The 16,544-nt window shown below is 31.2% G+C and overlaps 1 protein-coding gene across 3 annotated transcripts; it reads right to left on the reverse strand.

Annotated features, from left to right (window-relative positions):
• Positions 1-451: 451 nt before the first annotated feature.
• Positions 452-2,053, reverse strand: LOC120277860 (probable aldo-keto reductase 1). 3 transcript variants are annotated; one of them, XM_039284704.1, is made up of 7 exons: positions 1,994-2,053; positions 1,715-1,885; positions 1,421-1,624; positions 1,154-1,326; positions 994-1,069; positions 720-873; positions 452-638 (listed from the first exon to the last, which is right to left on the reverse strand). In XM_039284704.1, exons 1-7 carry the CDS (start codon positions 2,051-2,053, stop codon positions 454-456), a joined length of 1,023 nt encoding a protein of 340 aa, XP_039140638.1. In that variant the 3' UTR covers positions 452-453. The 3 variants fall into 3 exon arrangements, with proteins under 3 accessions (XP_039140638.1, XP_039140637.1, XP_039140636.1); XM_039284703.1 differs by having other exon boundaries at positions 979-1,069; XM_039284702.1 differs by having other exon boundaries at positions 720-866; positions 966-1,069.
• Between the last annotated feature and the right edge of the window lie 14,491 nt (positions 2,054-16,544).

Here is a 16,544-nt window from a genome sequence, read left to right on the forward strand (position 1 = left end):
TTTTTTCTTTGCTAGTCGTCCATTTTTAGTGAGCTCTCCCGTTGTTGTAATCTCCTAAAAAATTTTGTCATTATTGTATTATAATATTAGTTGTCTTTTGTGTATAGCAGAGGTTTTAGTTTAATTTGTTTTTTGTTTCCAATCATCCACCTTCAATGGGCTCTCTCATCGTACTCTCTTGTTATAATATGTTCCTTCCACTCTTCTATTTTATTTTTAATGTATGTGATGTATTCATTTAAATAATAATAATAATAATAATAATAAGTAAATAAACATATTCAATTAGATGCCAATATTACTACAAAGATTTGGCATAGCATTCTGATTTCTGAAAAGAAAAACAACATACTTAATGACTACAACATTATACTGTGATCAAAATATCCTAACAAAACACACTGGTTTCCATTTCTTCAACTTAATTCTGCAACCAAAACATGATCTTGAATCTCAAGCTGATGTGGGAAGTGGTGTATTTGCATGCTTCCAGCCAAATGATTCATCAAACTCATAACTCCTGGAACCCGCAACCTCTTCAACAGGAATTAAATCAGAAATTTCTCTCCAGTCATCCTCTGTCAGCTTCACTTGTAATGCCCCGATGTTACTATCCAGGTTCTTGATTTTAGTTGTTGCTGAAATCATAAGAAACAAGCAATGAAAAAAAAAAGTTATGAAAAAGAAATATTCATATTAGAAATTCATCAAATGCTTACCAGGGATTGGAACAACATCATCTCCTTGATGGAGAACCCAAGACAAAGCTAGTTGAGCAGTGCTGCATTCATATTTCTTAGCCAAATTCTCAACTCTCACATACAATGCTTTGTTCTTCTCCAAGTTCTCACTAGTAAACCTTGGATGTGGATCCTAAAATTTATTGGCAAATATTTATTTAGCTAATTATTAAACTAAGGAGAATAACAGCTCTGATATCAAATATTACTTATGTAGTAATGTATATATAATACGTACGATGTGTTCATGAACACTTTCTAAAACTCCTTTGCCACCAAAAAATCCCCGGCCGAGTGGACTGTATGGTACTATTCCTATTTCAAGCTCTCTGCACATATTTTATAAAGAAAATTTCATGTTACAAATCTCAAACAACTAAAAAAAAAAAAAAGTCTCTGAACTTGATTTGAACCTGCAAAGTGGGACAATCTCATCTTCAATATCACGAGACCACAAAGACCATTCCATTTGAACTGCAGAAATGGGATGCACTGCATGAGCACGCCTGATTGTATCTGGACTAGCCTCTGATAAACCAATGTACTTCACTTTCCCTTCTTCCACCAACTTTTTCAATTCTCCAATCTATACAATCATTATGGATATAATTATATATGATCATGAGTTAATCATTAACTCTTGATATATATATATATATATTTAGAGAATAGAGACTCACAGTTTCCTCAATAGGAACAGTCTGATCAACCCTATGCTGATAATACAAATCAATATAGTCCACTTGGAGTCTCTTGAGACTGGCCTCACAACAAGCTCTCACATACTCTGGCTTCCCATTCAACCCCTTACCTCCTTTCTTAATAGGAAAAACACCAAATTTTGTTGCCAATTGGATCTTCTCTCTAGGCAACTCCTTCAATGCCTACAAGTACCAAATTTTTCCTCACTTAATTTTCTCTCCTAAATAATGAACTCATTCACTGATATATATAATTAAGAAAATAATTAGGACTTGCATTGCAAACAATATCTCATTAGTATAAGGTCCATAAACATCAGCTGTGTCAAAGAAGGTGATCCCTTGATTGAATACATACTTAAGGAAGGCTATCCCTTCTTCTTCTGGTAGAGGTTTGTTGTATCTTTCACTCAGTGTCATACATCCAAAACCCAACTTAGAAACCTGGAAAATTTATACATATTAATCATATTATTATCAACAACATATATCAACATGAGATGAAACCGGTTAATCACACACACACACACAGAGGAAGGAACAGAGAAAAACCTCTAGTCCTTGTGTTCCCAGCTTCACTCTGGGCATCTGAAGTTGAGGGACCTGCTCCATTGCTTCCTAGTATATACTTGAAGATGAACCTGATGAATTTATAGAGCTCAAAAGTAGACCCAATCAAAGTTAAGTTTCTTGGATTAAAAGCAGTTATATTTTGGCAAGGAGTCAATGACAGATATGAGGTCCTTTTTTTCTTGTGAGATCAGTGCTTTCGTAAGGATTCGAAGAGACGTGTCATGGCGAACGTTTTGGTTTTTTTTTTTTATGAAAGGAGCCCAAAGACTTTTATTGAAAATCTAGAAATTACAAACTAACAGAAAATATGGAAAACTAGAGGAAACTAAACAGAATAAAAATTCAAAAACTAGAGAACAAATCCAGCTTCAAAAAAAACTTTCATGAACCAATGCGGCAGATCATGGCCAGAATGAAAGAAAGAAAGCTGATGAAGACATGAGCCATGAGAAGCAAGCTTAGAAACAACTTTCAGCCAAATTCGAGGAACAATACATAGACGTGGAGAACCAGCATCAATCAAGAGTCTGTTACATTCATTGATCATAGAACGAAAATGCCAGGAGCAAGCATTGATGGAGTTCCTTAACAGGCTCAAAATATTAGGCTCAGCAATGAAGATTATTTGCATTCTAAGATGGTGTTGATTGACTAGCCGTAAAGCAGTGACCAAATTGCATAACTCAGCAGCAGATGGGTTATCAGCAGTGTAAACATGGCTGCCTGCAAAAGAAACAACAAAGTTAGAAGACGATAAAAAGAAGCCACCCTTGCAAACCTGGTTAGAACAATTCCAAACTGAAGCTGAAAAGAGGAATGGCCCATCAAGATTACAAAAGTTACTAATAATCATCTTCCTGCTCGAATCATTGCCAGCACAATGCAAATTAGAGGCATAGGAAATAGCTTTATGAGCAATGATCTGATAATTTGGTTTGGCATTTCTGAAAATGGCATCGCACCTAGCTTTCCAAAGAAACCAGACAGTTAAAGCAATAACAAATTTAATTTTTAAAGAAAAATTGGCCTGCACCAGCCAGTTGCCCATGACAAAGCCATCAGGAAAAAGTATCTGTTTATGAAGCAGGTTGGAAATGGAGGCCCAGAGACCCTGTGTTTTACAGCAAGTATGAAAAAGATGTTCTGAATTCTCAAAGTCAAGATTGCAAAGGATACACATCCTCCTAGGACCCAGATTAATGGAGTAGAGAAATTCAGCTGTGGCAAGCCTGCCATTAAATAATAACCATAAGAAATGCTTCACTCTCGGCATGACTTTGAGAGACCAAATCTTGCTTCACCCAGCCCAAAGGGAGGGCTCAGATCCATTGTTATTAAGAAAATGATAAACAGTAGAAGTGATCTTGGGACTAGTCGGTTTAGGAGTCCAAACCCATTTATTGCTGCAAGTGTGATCAATGTTACTCATATTAGGAAGAAGATCATCAACATGAGATCCAAATATGTTATAAAGATAACCATAATTCCAGCAATTGTCAATACACAAATCATTGCAAAGAAATAATTCAAGATCAGAATGCATATTTAGGAATGTCGGTTTGAATGCAAGAGGAATCTCTCCACACCAAGAATCATAAAGGAAAGATGTAATAGATGGGTAAACAGATTTAATCCCACAAAAAGGCTTGAGAACATATGCAGTTTGGTAAATACCTTTGAAGGACCAAGAGCAATTTCTAGGGACAGAATCTTTCCAAAAATTAATGAAGCCATATTTAAGTTGAGCAATTTGAACCCAAATAAAGTCATCAGAATTCAAGTAATTGAAAACAAATTTAGCCTTCAGAGAATGTTTGACAATTAAAAGGTTTCGAATAGCAAGACCCCCCTCAGTTTTTTGAGCAGTAATGCGACTCCAAGAAACTGCGTGGATGCCCTTTCCATTGCCAGATTTATGCCAAAAGAAGTTCCTAATAATTTTAGTGATATCCTTGAGAATGCTGTCAGGGATTGGATAGACCAATAGATAATAGGTGGGAATGGCAAGAAGAGAAGAATTAATCAAAGTGGATTTGGCTGCTAAAGAAAGCTTGAGATTCTTCCACCTAGCACAGGTATGGTTGATACGGTCAACAAGAAGTTTAAAATGAGACACATTCAGCTTAAAGGGGGAAATCAAAACTCCGAGATACGAGAGGGGAAAGGAAGCAATAGGGAAACACAAAATATCTTTATAGGTTTGATCACTGAAAACTCCTCAATTTGGTTTGATCACTGAAAACTCCTCAATTTGTAGGTTGCCTGATTATTGTCCATGTTTTTCTAAGTATTATTATTATTAATATACTACAACTTTATTAAAAAAAAATTGTGATTCCATAGTGTGGGTAATAAGAAAACGTAAGCCAAGAGTAATTTGAGATACTATAGAAATTATTAGTATAAAAAATTGCTCGTCTAAGGTGAGACAGCCGAAAATTAAAGTTTGGAAGTTTAGTGGGGCTTTGAATTATATATCATTTCCCCAAGTCATTAATGTAAGAGAAAAAAAAAAATTCATTTGAAAAAAAATGATTGAGTTGTCTAGTTTATTTTTTTAGTATTCAAAGTTTCTGAAAAATAGCTTGTACTTTATTGGAATACATAGATAAACAATTGCTCATATAAATTTTTTCATAGAAATCATTTCTTTTAGCTCATTAATATTAAAATGTAAACTAAATATTCAGCAATTAGACTAGATTTGGTGACAGTTTTTAATTAAACGTGGTTTATCTACTTTTCTAAAAAAAAGATTTGGTGACGGTAACAATATATACGAATATGCAAAAGGATAGGTTGAATTTCATGTGATTTTTTAAACATGTTCTTTGATTTAAAATATTAGAGAAAATTGCTTTAGCCTTTGTGAAAAAAAAAGTTTAGTTACTAATATGCTCCATTTATTTATTTTTTTAAAAAAAAATTAATTAAATTTTAGTTAAAAAAGTTTCAAAGTTAAATTGTCATTAGAAGTATGTTTTACAATAATAATATGTTAAAAACTTGTAATAAGCAATAGTATTTGGATTGAAGAGGAAAAAAGAAAGAAAAAGAAGAGACAAGAAATGAAAGATGTTAATATATATATATATATATTAATTTCAAGAACTTATCCTTCTTACTTGCTTGCTTGTACTATATCTTGCCACAATCGAGACAAAACTTTTTAGGAATTCACAACCAAAACTGGTAATAGATCCCATGGCAGCATGCAATGCAACATGAGATAAAGGATCATGTGCCAATGGTCCCCCTTTGATCAATCCTTTTGATGACCATGAACTGGTGCTCATTGGACGCATTCATTTAACAAATGATCTATAAGTTTGTTCTTCTTCAGAAAAAGTTGAACATGCATTCAACATTATATATATATATATATATATATATATATATATATATATATTGCTTTATATATTTTGCTTTACCATGCACCATTAGAAGTGAGTAAAAAACTCATATTTGTTTATATATTCTATAAATAATTATTATTTGTTTTCATACCACTCTAGATCAACCGAAAGTTTTTATATATAATAAAACCACAAACAACTCGTAAAGTTTGTGTCATATCTTTTCAAAACAAGTGTGGTGACATTTCACCTGTTTAGCACCCAAAAAAATAATTTATTCCTCATGCTTTCTTTCTTTCTTTTTCCCATTTTTTTATCCATCCTAGAAAAAATATAAAAGAAAATTACAACAATAAAAGATAAATTTATTTTTTTATAAAATTTTAAATTATTATTTTTTATTTTTGTAAGCCTTTGATCCATAGTTTCTTAGGATTCACTAATTCTAAATTGATCTATAGTGAGATATTAAGAATATTGTGTGGTAGTAAACATATTTCAACGAATGTTTTCAAACTCGAACTTATGTATTTAAATTACTCAAACCCACTTGAATCAACTCTATAAATAATTATTATTTTATTTGAAGTATCAAGGTATACAAAAGAATATATTTCATATATATAAAAAATAATGAATTTTTTTTTTTTAGCTTACCCATTTTTATAGGGGTATCCAAGTAAATTTTTAAAAATTTTAATTTAATGTCCTGCAACATTTGCAAGGAAGAGTAGGACCACATTGTTTTAAATCTCTCTGCTGTAAAATGAGGTGAAGTCATGGACCACCAATGCGGCAATGCACCAATGGTTTTCTCATTCTAGGGTTTTTCTAGGGTTTATACATAAGATGCTTGTCATGCATGCATGCATGTAGAATTATTACATGAATTTTTCCAAATATGCATGCAATCTTAGTACTGCATGTGCATCCGCTCCCATCCTTGTCTAGTGTTTTTACTTAATTTGGAGACATTTTATTATTATTATTATTATTATTATTATTATTATTATTATTATTATTATTGTTATTATTATTTAACAAATGTGAATAAACCACATATCAGAAACCAGCACACATGAGAAGTTGAGCTCTACAACATTTATACCCTCCACCTACAGTAGTTAAAATCCAAACTCACCACCTCAGCAAAATGAATGCCTTATGCAGAGAGATTATGTTCCAATATACCAAATGATCGTTGGAATTATCATTATTATTATTATTATTATTACTAATCAATGATTAAGAAGACTGTCATATTAATCAAATTTGATTTCTACTTCATTGTTAATAAAAGAAGTTCTTTAAATTTAATCCTAAATTATATTTTAAATATATAATAAATTATGTAAAACATTTTCATTAATTAAATAAATATGGAAAAAATATTATAATTTATTATTGTATAAAATTATTAAATTTAGTTATATTAGAATATCCACTCAACAATTTTATTCTCAAATAAACAGTGATCTCTTTTTATTTTCAATATAATGCAAAACAACAGTATTTTTTAAAACATTAAGTGTATTTACATAAAAATTAATTATTTATTATAATTAAACAAGATTGGTCTAAGTAACAGAGGTTTGTGTTTTTTAAATAAAAGATTTTAAGTTGAATTCTGGACTGATTTATAGCTCTAAGGAAATCAGTGATTCAATGACCTAAAATAAATTAATATATGAGGTAATTGTTATGCAAATGAACATATATATATATATATAATTTTTATTTCAAAATGAAATTATCATGAAAGATGAGATGTGAGGGAGACAAAAAGCAAAAGGCAAGAAAGAAAATGACATAATAATACAGTAATTAAGAAGCCACTTTTCTTGACTGAAAGTTCAAAAAGTGAATAAAACTCATTGAATTTGGATGCAAGTTCATTCTTTAATTGGGTTTAGATGTGATTCAATGATTTCTTATTAAAAATTCTTCTCTGAATCATGCAAAGCCTAAGTGAAAGTACCATAACATGATTTGGGTAAAAAGTGCAATTAGAATCACAAATAGTGTTTTTTTAATTTATTTTTATTTTAGCTTTTCTTTATATGGAAATTTTTTCTCCAAGAAAAAAAAATTAATGAGAGGAATTTTTTTTTTTTTAAATCAATGTGGTTGCTGTATCATTTTTCTTCTAATTTGTATATAACAAAAGTAATTCTCAAGACTGATAAGTCTTGTGTAATAATAATAATAATAATAATAATTATTATTATTATTATTATTGACTTGATATTGGTCAATATTTCAATTAATAAGTCACATGATTTTTAAAATTTTTTACTCTTTGTATTTAAGATTAGTACAGAGTACATAAACTAAAAGCACTTTGACCCTATGTAAAATTCGATTTTTTATTTAATACATTATTTTAGATTTAAAAAAATACTTAAAAAGAGCTTCCCAGTTTGTTGGCATGTGACAAAATTCATTACTCAATTGCAACAAATGAACCAACCTCCAAATTTCATACGTTCTAAGTAATTTTTTATAATAATTATCTTTTAAATATCCCTAAAATAAGGTAGTTATTATTTCATTTCCCTGCAAACACCCATAATTTGACCAAAAAAATAAAAATAAATTATACTTATATATTAAAATATTTCCCTTTACAGAATATAAACAATTTGCATTATTTTTTAAAATTTTATGATTTTTTTACAACATAAATAAGTCTCTTTAAACACATATTCTATTAATTATATTTCAACCATATATTAAAAAATAGTTAAACACTTAACCACTTGTATAAGAGTTATGGTGATTTGAAATCTAAACAATTGCTTCTGTAACCAATTATATTTTTAATTTTAAACATTAATATTATATAATTAATAGAAACAGCAAAACAAAACATTTCCATTGTTTTGTGTTTCCTTCCTTCTTTTGTTTTGATGAAAGCACTTTCATAATCCTTTCCCTTCTTTTCTTATATAATAATATAAAACCATACTCTTCTCTTCTCTTTGTTATTTCTTCTCTCTTCATAAATTAAAAAAAAAAAATCCAATTTTATTTTTAACCTAATTAACAGAAGTATTTTTTTTTAAAAAATAAAATTTTATTACTATTTTTTTCAGAATTGACGTAGTTTGAAGAAGATATATAAAAAAGAAAATTGAAAAAAATTAAAGGGAAAACCAGTCAAACAAGAACCGTTTAAACGAAACAAGTCCGTTGACGAAAGTGCAAAGAAAAAGACAAAGCCAAAGAAAACTCCGCACTCTCCTCCAACCAATAGCAACTCAAAACCTACCAAGAAACCTGATAACTAAACACCGAAAGAGAGCACACCACACCTCCCCCCTACCATTCCGTAGAGCGCGCGTGAAGCCAAGTCCTTTGTTATTAGATACAACAACAAAGAAACATGTCCATCTTCAACGGTCTTTGTCCATGTGTCCCCTCTACAAAACAACATACTTATAATAATAATAATAATATATTTATATATATACATATTTAAATAATTCTAATATATATATATATAATAAAAAATAAAAATATTAATATTAATAATAATATTAATAATGCAACAGAGTAGGGGTTTCTCGAAATTAGTGGGTGAGAGCTTTAAGCCACCCAATTATCGCTATCTGCGTCCGCATGGGGGTACGGCCCCTATGTCTTGCTCCCATCCTTTGCTTCCCCCCTACACTGCACCCTCCTAAACCCTAACCCTAACCCTAACTCTAACCCCTTCTGTCTCTCTCTCTCTCTCTCTCTCTCTCTCTCTCTCTCTCTCTCTCTGTGTCTTTCTTTATGGCTCTTTACCCACCCATCTCTTCCCCTCCCCTCTATAAATCTCTCTTTTCCCTGCTTCTTCATTCCTACCAGCTTCTTCTTTTTCTTCTTATTTCTTTTGTTGTCATGGTTCTTTTTTGTGTTTCTATAGATATTTGTTGTTAGGAGAAGAGGAACATATGGGAACTGTGGGTTATAAGCTCTAATAATTATCTGCATATATGTTTCTAATATTTTGTTGTTTTGGTGTTTTAGTGTTTTGGAAGTTGTTTTATGATTCTTTTACTTGTTTTTTATCAAGCATTTTGGTTTTTCTTCTTGCACTATGAAGCTTCATGTAGGTTTCAGTTTATGTTGGTTTGTTTTTTCTCAGTTTTTCATGCTAATAACATGAGAAAACTTCTTCTAGTTTTTTATTTCCTACTAGTAGTTGACCTAACATTAAGTTTTTCTTGGAATGCTAGTCCCTTATTTTACTTCCAAGTGTGATTAATGGTGGAGTTGAATGGAGAAAGAGTGGAGCTTCTTCTTGGTAACTTTTGTCCAGGGGAATGAGTGAAGCTGCCAGCATGATCTAGCAATGAGTGACAAAACAAAACAAAACTTCCTAGTTTTGTTGCATTACAGTAAAAATGCTACAGTCATTCTTTTCTAGGTCATGCTCTGACAGCCTCACTTCTTCCCATCACTGGACACTGAAGAACAAAAATAATACCAGAGTTCCTAATCCAACAAACCAGAAACATTGTGATTGATTGATTGATTATATTCTTTTTGTTTATTATTTTTTTTCTTCTTTAAGTTACCATGCTTTATCACTTGGTTGTCAATGTTTTCAATGTGTTGTCTTTTCAGGATCCTGGATTTGCAGCACTACTCAGTTTTCATCCTTGTCTTGGATGTGACCTCACAGAGACTCTTCTCCACTGATCATTTTATGTATCTGAATTTGTTTAAATGAAGCACTTGATGTTGTATGGTTTGGTATCTGAAGAATTCAGTGAAAGAAAAAGTTCAGAGATTGTGTTTAATTTATTAAAAAGTGAATTGTTAAGTACCAAAGCTGTTTTGAAGTCAAAGTTAGGGTTTGTCTCTTGCAGACTTGTGGCTGTGGCTTGTCAGATCAAATATCTGAAGATATGAAACATAAATATTTCTGATTTTTGTATTATTTGTTGTGTTTTCAACTTTTCAGCACATTAATCTCTTCTTTGATACTGTTTATGACATTGGAATCTCTTTACTCTTCCTCCCTCTTGGATCCTGCATAAACTCCATAGTTTATTCCTCCTTTGTTATTTTAATCAAACTATTTAAACCTCAACTCTTGTTACTTATCAGCTTCTATTATTAAATGTTTAGACTCTGTAGCCACCTCAGAAAAATAAGTATTACTTTCTCTCTCTTCTCACTCTTCTCTTGTATTCAAATTTTCTAATCACACAGCTAGTGTTAGAGTAGCCTTGTGTTATGATCCATGTCTTTCTGTTTTTTTATATATAAAAAATTAATATAAATTGTATCTTCACAAGCTCAAAGTATTCAAAGTGATAACTTCTAAAAAACCCCAATATATTTGTCTATTTAACTTGCATTTCTTGTAACATACTAACTTGGATGATGACTTGTTATTCTATTTGTCATGTTCAACAAGAAGAAAAATGGAAGAAACATATAATAAATGAACCTTTATCTTTCTTTGGATTTCTCATAATCACATTCAATTAAGTGTGATAAGATTTAGCTGTTTTTTTAATGAATTACATCTTTAAATAACTGCAGATTTAATCATATCTTTATTTCAACACTTGCATGGGTTGGATGATCCAAAGAGAGGCTTTATACTAAAATAGTGTATGTATTATAATGTGATTTTGATATAAAAAATGATTAAATGTATACAGCATTAATTTTTTGTTTAAAATAAAATATTTTAAATATACACAATGCGAAGTGTAGGTGATTTTTAACAGTTGCCACAGCCACAATGGTTGAGTTGAAGCATAAATAGAATGTGCAGTAGTTGCTTATTTATATTATTAAAAAAAAATCAAAGTTGAATAAATGCTGAGAATTTCTTTCAAACCGAACTAATGTTTTTGTATGAAAAGATTAAACATAATTGTTTAATATTTTTTAATATGTTTAAGAAGGCATAAATCTAGAGTAGGATTGAATAGTACTTTTGCTATTCAATTATATGATTTTTTTTATATGAGAAGAATTCTTTCCATTTTTTTAAGCTAAATTGCCACCTCTAAGAGGGACAAAGAAACAAGAAAGAAGAGCAACAACATAATAAAGAGAATACACAAGGATATTCATGTTTTGACCTTAAAAAGCCACTACATCCAAGGACAAATCAAAGAGCTTAAATTCACTATCAAGAGAAAGAAATGCATTGCTATACCACTCTACAAGGTTTCTCACACATTAATAAAAAGGATATTTTATACCTTGTGAAGTTTGCTTAACATTTTCCACATTTACATTATATGTTTGTTGCTATTGATACCAGGCTGTAATAAAATTGATATTGAACCTTAAAGATCTACCTCTGTATAAATATTTTTTGGTAGGATCCCTTTCATTTTGGGGTGATGGAAGGATCATACGGTTAAAGCTTTGTTTTCGCATGTTTTAACTACCATCAATAGAATTTCTTTCTACTAAAATTAATTTCTTATATAGCTAGGATGAGAAACATTTCTTCACCTCTTAACAAAAAGCAATGAAGATGAAAGATTTGTAGAAAATAACTCAAATGTTAATCTTTTAAGCACTTGTGTTGATAGAATATCACCAATATTTTTTAATGGGTAAATTTGTATTACCAACTTTAATATAAATTAACAACTTTTCTGAGATAGAGAATAAGATAGAAAAAAACTCAAACATTTTTTAGAGGAAAAAATTTTATAATTAGAGAGAAATGGAAAGAAACCAAAAGTTTAATGTTCACTATTATAGAAAGCAAAAGGCAGATGTTAATTGAATATGAAATTTCTGTGTGCCCCTCAAAACACAACAAAAGTAAAGAGATTATTTAAGTGTATATTTGATTAGAGGGTAAACAAAGTTTCCATGGCATTATATATTATAACATAGAATGAACTTCTCTTTCACGTTGGAATATATTCATTGTAAGGAAACTCCTTTGTCAATGTTAAAAATGTCCTTGGTCCTTTTCTTTTTCAATTTTAAATTTCAATCTATTATCATATTTGCAATTATATATATATATATATATATATATATGAGCAAATGTACTCTAGGAACGTTCACGAGAACATCCTCAGAGTTTAAAAAATTAGAGAGATGTTAAGGAAGAGACAGATAGGGAGAGATGGGGTTGATGAATAATGCTCACAACAGTAACGAAGGAGTGTATTTCGGCTGAACAGATTGGTATGGTGTTTGCATGTAAAGATTGGACGGTTCAAATGCAATCATTGTGCATCCAACTTTTTACTGTGCGTCCCATTTTTCATTATTTTGATGTTTTTCCCTTTGGCTTTTGTATTTTTTTAATTCTTCTTGTAACTTGTAAATTTCTTCTTCTAAAATTTTTATTCTTTTTAATAATTGTTCTATTATTTCCTTATCTTTATTTGTTATGTTATTGGATCTTTCAATTTTTTGTTCTTCAAAATTAAAATTATAAAAATTTAAAACACATTTTCAACATAAAGATGATTCCCATTTTTTACAAATTGCTCTGTCTTGTTATATAGAATATATAATATTTATCACATTTTGATTTAAAATTTATCTTAAATTGTTCAAATTTATGTGTGCATTTTTTAAAAGAGTAATGCTACACCCACCGAAACCATTGCCCGAACTAACTTCCCGAATGACGTGGCTGGCCACATAGCTCACCCACTCATTCTCTCTCCTAACAAACATAATTCTACTCTCTCTCTTCACGGGCTGAAAAGCAACTCTCCATCCTTGCTCCTAGTCCATTGCCATCCCCAAGTCCTTCCATGGCTTGAGGTATAGCACTGCGTGTCCTCGATCTCCCCGCTTGACCTCCATCCAAAGACCCTTGAATCAAAGCTTCGTCGTCAAAGCCGTAAGAGGAATCCATCCCTATCTCCTTCCTTTCTCTCTAATTTCCCTCGTTTCTTCATTGTGTTGGTGCTCATTGGCCTTCGGTTTGAGGATGTGAGGTTTTTCTTGTTGATTTTTGCAATTTTTTGTGCAGTGCTCGTTGCCATTGGTTGGAAATTCGGCCCTAGATTTTGAGGCTGAAGCTGTTTTTGATAAGGAATTCATCAAGGTATATATCTTCATTTTGGGGATTGGTTCTATAAATGCTTTAATGATCTCTATCTCTTGCTGCTATGCTTTTGTGTTCTCCTTTCTTTTAGGTTCTTTTGCTATAGGATATGTCATATTGAAACCTAACATATCATGAAATGGATATGTTCCAAGTATACTTATTTTCATCACCAGGACTGGGGCTGGATGTTTTCTTTGTCTTTTGGTTATAATGGAAATTATTAAATTAAGTTATTTGTGTTACATTTTTATGCTTGCTAAATAAACTGGACCATGTCATGGATCTGGGATGTGGCCTGTTTTTGTCTTTGATTGGCTTGATTTTGTTTAAGCAATTATGGAATTCAAACTATTTGATGAGTTTCAAACCTTGAGCGGGCTGGCGCCTGTAAATCTTTCTTAAGCGTCTACCTTATAAGCAACCTTTTGTTCTTGTGATGCCTTGTAGCAATGCTACCTTGTGATTATTATTGACTGTTCATGTTGATATTTGATATTTAATCTTTTTTTATAAGCAATATTGCCATATGAGTATTGGCAGTTTGTTTCATAAGTCATGCTACCATATTCCATGAATATGTAGAACATGTGCTTTCCTTTATATTTGTGATAACTCGTTTTTTTAAGAAAGTTAACTGTTCTAACCTACCTTCACAATTCCTATTTTAATTTCTGATTTATATAAGCATGCACTGAAAATGGGAATTAATATGTCCAGCTTCAAATAATTTATTTTGATAATTGTTGGTAGTCCATAAATTAAGGCATCAATATAACATGGTGCTTAATTCTTTAGAGTCATATCCTTGCAAGTAATTTCAATTGATAGAAAAGTTGTCAGGAATGGTGATCCTGCTTCATGTGATTGGGCTTAGTTGGATAACTTTTTGCTGATTTCTACATGGCAATTTAATAGAACCAGTAGTAATATGGCAAAATTACAGAACCTAAATGAGGTAGAAGTCAGGTCTTCTAGTTTTGAAACCTCAAATAAAGAGAAGGAAAAAATGGTAGATATGGAAGATTCACATTGTGAAAAAAATAATTCCAAAGGCAGGCATGGTTTTTTATTCTAAAGAAGAAGTTTACAATCTTTATGTTAAGTATGCTCAGCAAGAGGCGTTACAAAAAGAACAACAAAATCAGGAGAAGATGGAAAAATCAAATATTACACACTTGCATGTGTACGTGGTGGTAAAAGAATATCTACTGCCAAAAATTCTTTCAATCCTAGGCTATCCACCAAAACAAATTGCTAAGCTCGGATTAATATTATTGTTGGTAATGATGGGCGTTGTACTATTTCTCATACTCATTTTGAGCATAATCATGCACTAAGTCCCCAAAAATCTCGATTTCAAAAATGCAACAAAAAATTGGTTGCATATGTGAAGAGAAGGCTTGAATTAAATGACCAAGTAGGTATTGGTTTGAGGAAGAATTTTCATTCTTTAGCGGTTGAAAGTAGTGGATATGAAAATCTAACATATACAGAAAAAGATTGTCGAAACTACATTGCAAAAGCAAGACAGTTCAAGCTTGGTGTTGGGGATGCAGAAGCTCTCGCCAATTATTTTTCTCGCATGCAAAGGAGAAATTCAAATTTTTTTCATTTGATTGATATGGATGAGGAAGGCAGACTACGAAATGTGTTTTGGGCAGATGCAAGATTTATAGCAGTCTACGAAGCTTTTGGTGATGTTATATCATTTGACACAACATATCTAACAAATAAGTATGATATGCCCTTTGCTCCATTTGTTGGAGTAAATCACCATGCAAACTATACTATTTGGATATGGTTTGTTATCAAAGAAAGATACAGAAACTTATATTTGGTTATTTAGAACATGGTTAGAATGCATGTCAGGAAAGGCTCCTAAGGCAATAATTACATATCAGTGTATGGCCATTCAAGGTGCAGTTAGGGCAGTCTTCCCAAATTCTTATCATCGTCTTTGTCTTTGACATATTATGAAGAAGGTCCCTAAGAGTCTTGGGGGATACCCCATTATAAAGAATTAAATAAAGTTTTGAAAAGTATTGTTTATGAGGTACAACATACTCAAGAATTTGAAGATATTTGGTTGAAGATGATTAAGGATTATAACATTGAAAAAAATGAGTGGCTGAATTCTTTATACATGAATCGTCAACGATGGGCTCCGGTGTATGTTAAAAGAGTTTTTTGGGTTGGAATGTCTACAACCCAAAGAAGTGAAAGTATAAATTCTTTTTTTGATGGTTATGTTGGTCCAACAACATCTCTCAAACAATTTGTAGAGCAATATGATAATGCATAAAAAGTAAGATCGAGAAAGAAAACAATGCTGATTTTGCTTCATTCAATACAAGCTTTCCGATGATAACTGATTGTCATTTTGAGAAGCAACTACAAGAAACCTACACCAATGAAATTTTTAAGTTGTTCCAAGATGAGTTACAGGGAATGTTATATTGCAATCTCACATTTACCAATTCAGATGGGCAAACATGCACATTTCAAGTGACTGACATTTTTAGAGGGAAAGATGGCAAACTTAGAAGGCAAGTGGCATTTAACATTTCTTACAACGAGATTGAATTTGATATTAAATGTTCATGTCATCTATTTGAATTTAGAGGAATTTTGTGTAGACATATATGCAAAGTTCTTATTGAAAAGAATGTGAAAGAGATTCCATCTCGATATATTTTACCCCGGTGGAGAAAAGATACTAAATGGAAGCATACTTATGTGAGGAATTGTTATGATGATGCACAAACCAATAAACAAAAAGCACGTCACAGCAAATTATGTTCTCATTTTTCTAAATCTGCTGAAATTGCCATAGAATCCAATGAAAAATATCATTTCTTGATTAAATCTGTGGACATCGCAATAGACAAGCTTATGGATGATACAAACTATTGGGTGAGCCATTCAGATCAAGTTGTGTCACCAATATTTTTGGAAGAAGGCCATGAGCACCATCAAATTACATCTTCAACCACAAAATTCCTAACTCCTTTAAAAGTACGGAGTAAGGGCCGGCCATCATCAAAGAGAAAGAAGTCAAAAGTTGAAGAACTAATCATTAGAAATAAAAGAAAGGTACTTATATTTTACATCATTTTATTTCAGCTAT

The sequence above is a fragment of the Dioscorea cayenensis genome, chromosome 15, assembly GCF_009730915.1.
Source record: "Dioscorea cayenensis subsp. rotundata cultivar TDr96_F1 chromosome 15, TDr96_F1_v2_PseudoChromosome.rev07_lg8_w22 25.fasta, whole genome shotgun sequence".
Lineage (NCBI taxonomy): Eukaryota > Viridiplantae > Streptophyta > Magnoliopsida > Dioscoreales > Dioscoreaceae > Dioscorea > Dioscorea cayenensis.

Bases quoted from the DNA above. Each gene is read 5' to 3' on its own strand.
- LOC120277860 (XM_039284702.1), bottom strand. From the start codon at position 2,053: ATGGAGCAGGTCCCTCAACTTCAGATGCCCAGAGTGAAGCTGGGAACA. The intron at 1,070-1,153 runs GTTCAAATCAAG...AAATATGTGCAG, and splicing joins GAGATTGTCCCACTTTGCAG to AGAGCTTGAAATAGGAATAG. The intron at 639-719 runs GTAAGCATTTGA...TTATGATTTCAG, and splicing joins TGATGTTGTTCCAATCCCTG to CAACAACTAAAATCAAGAAC.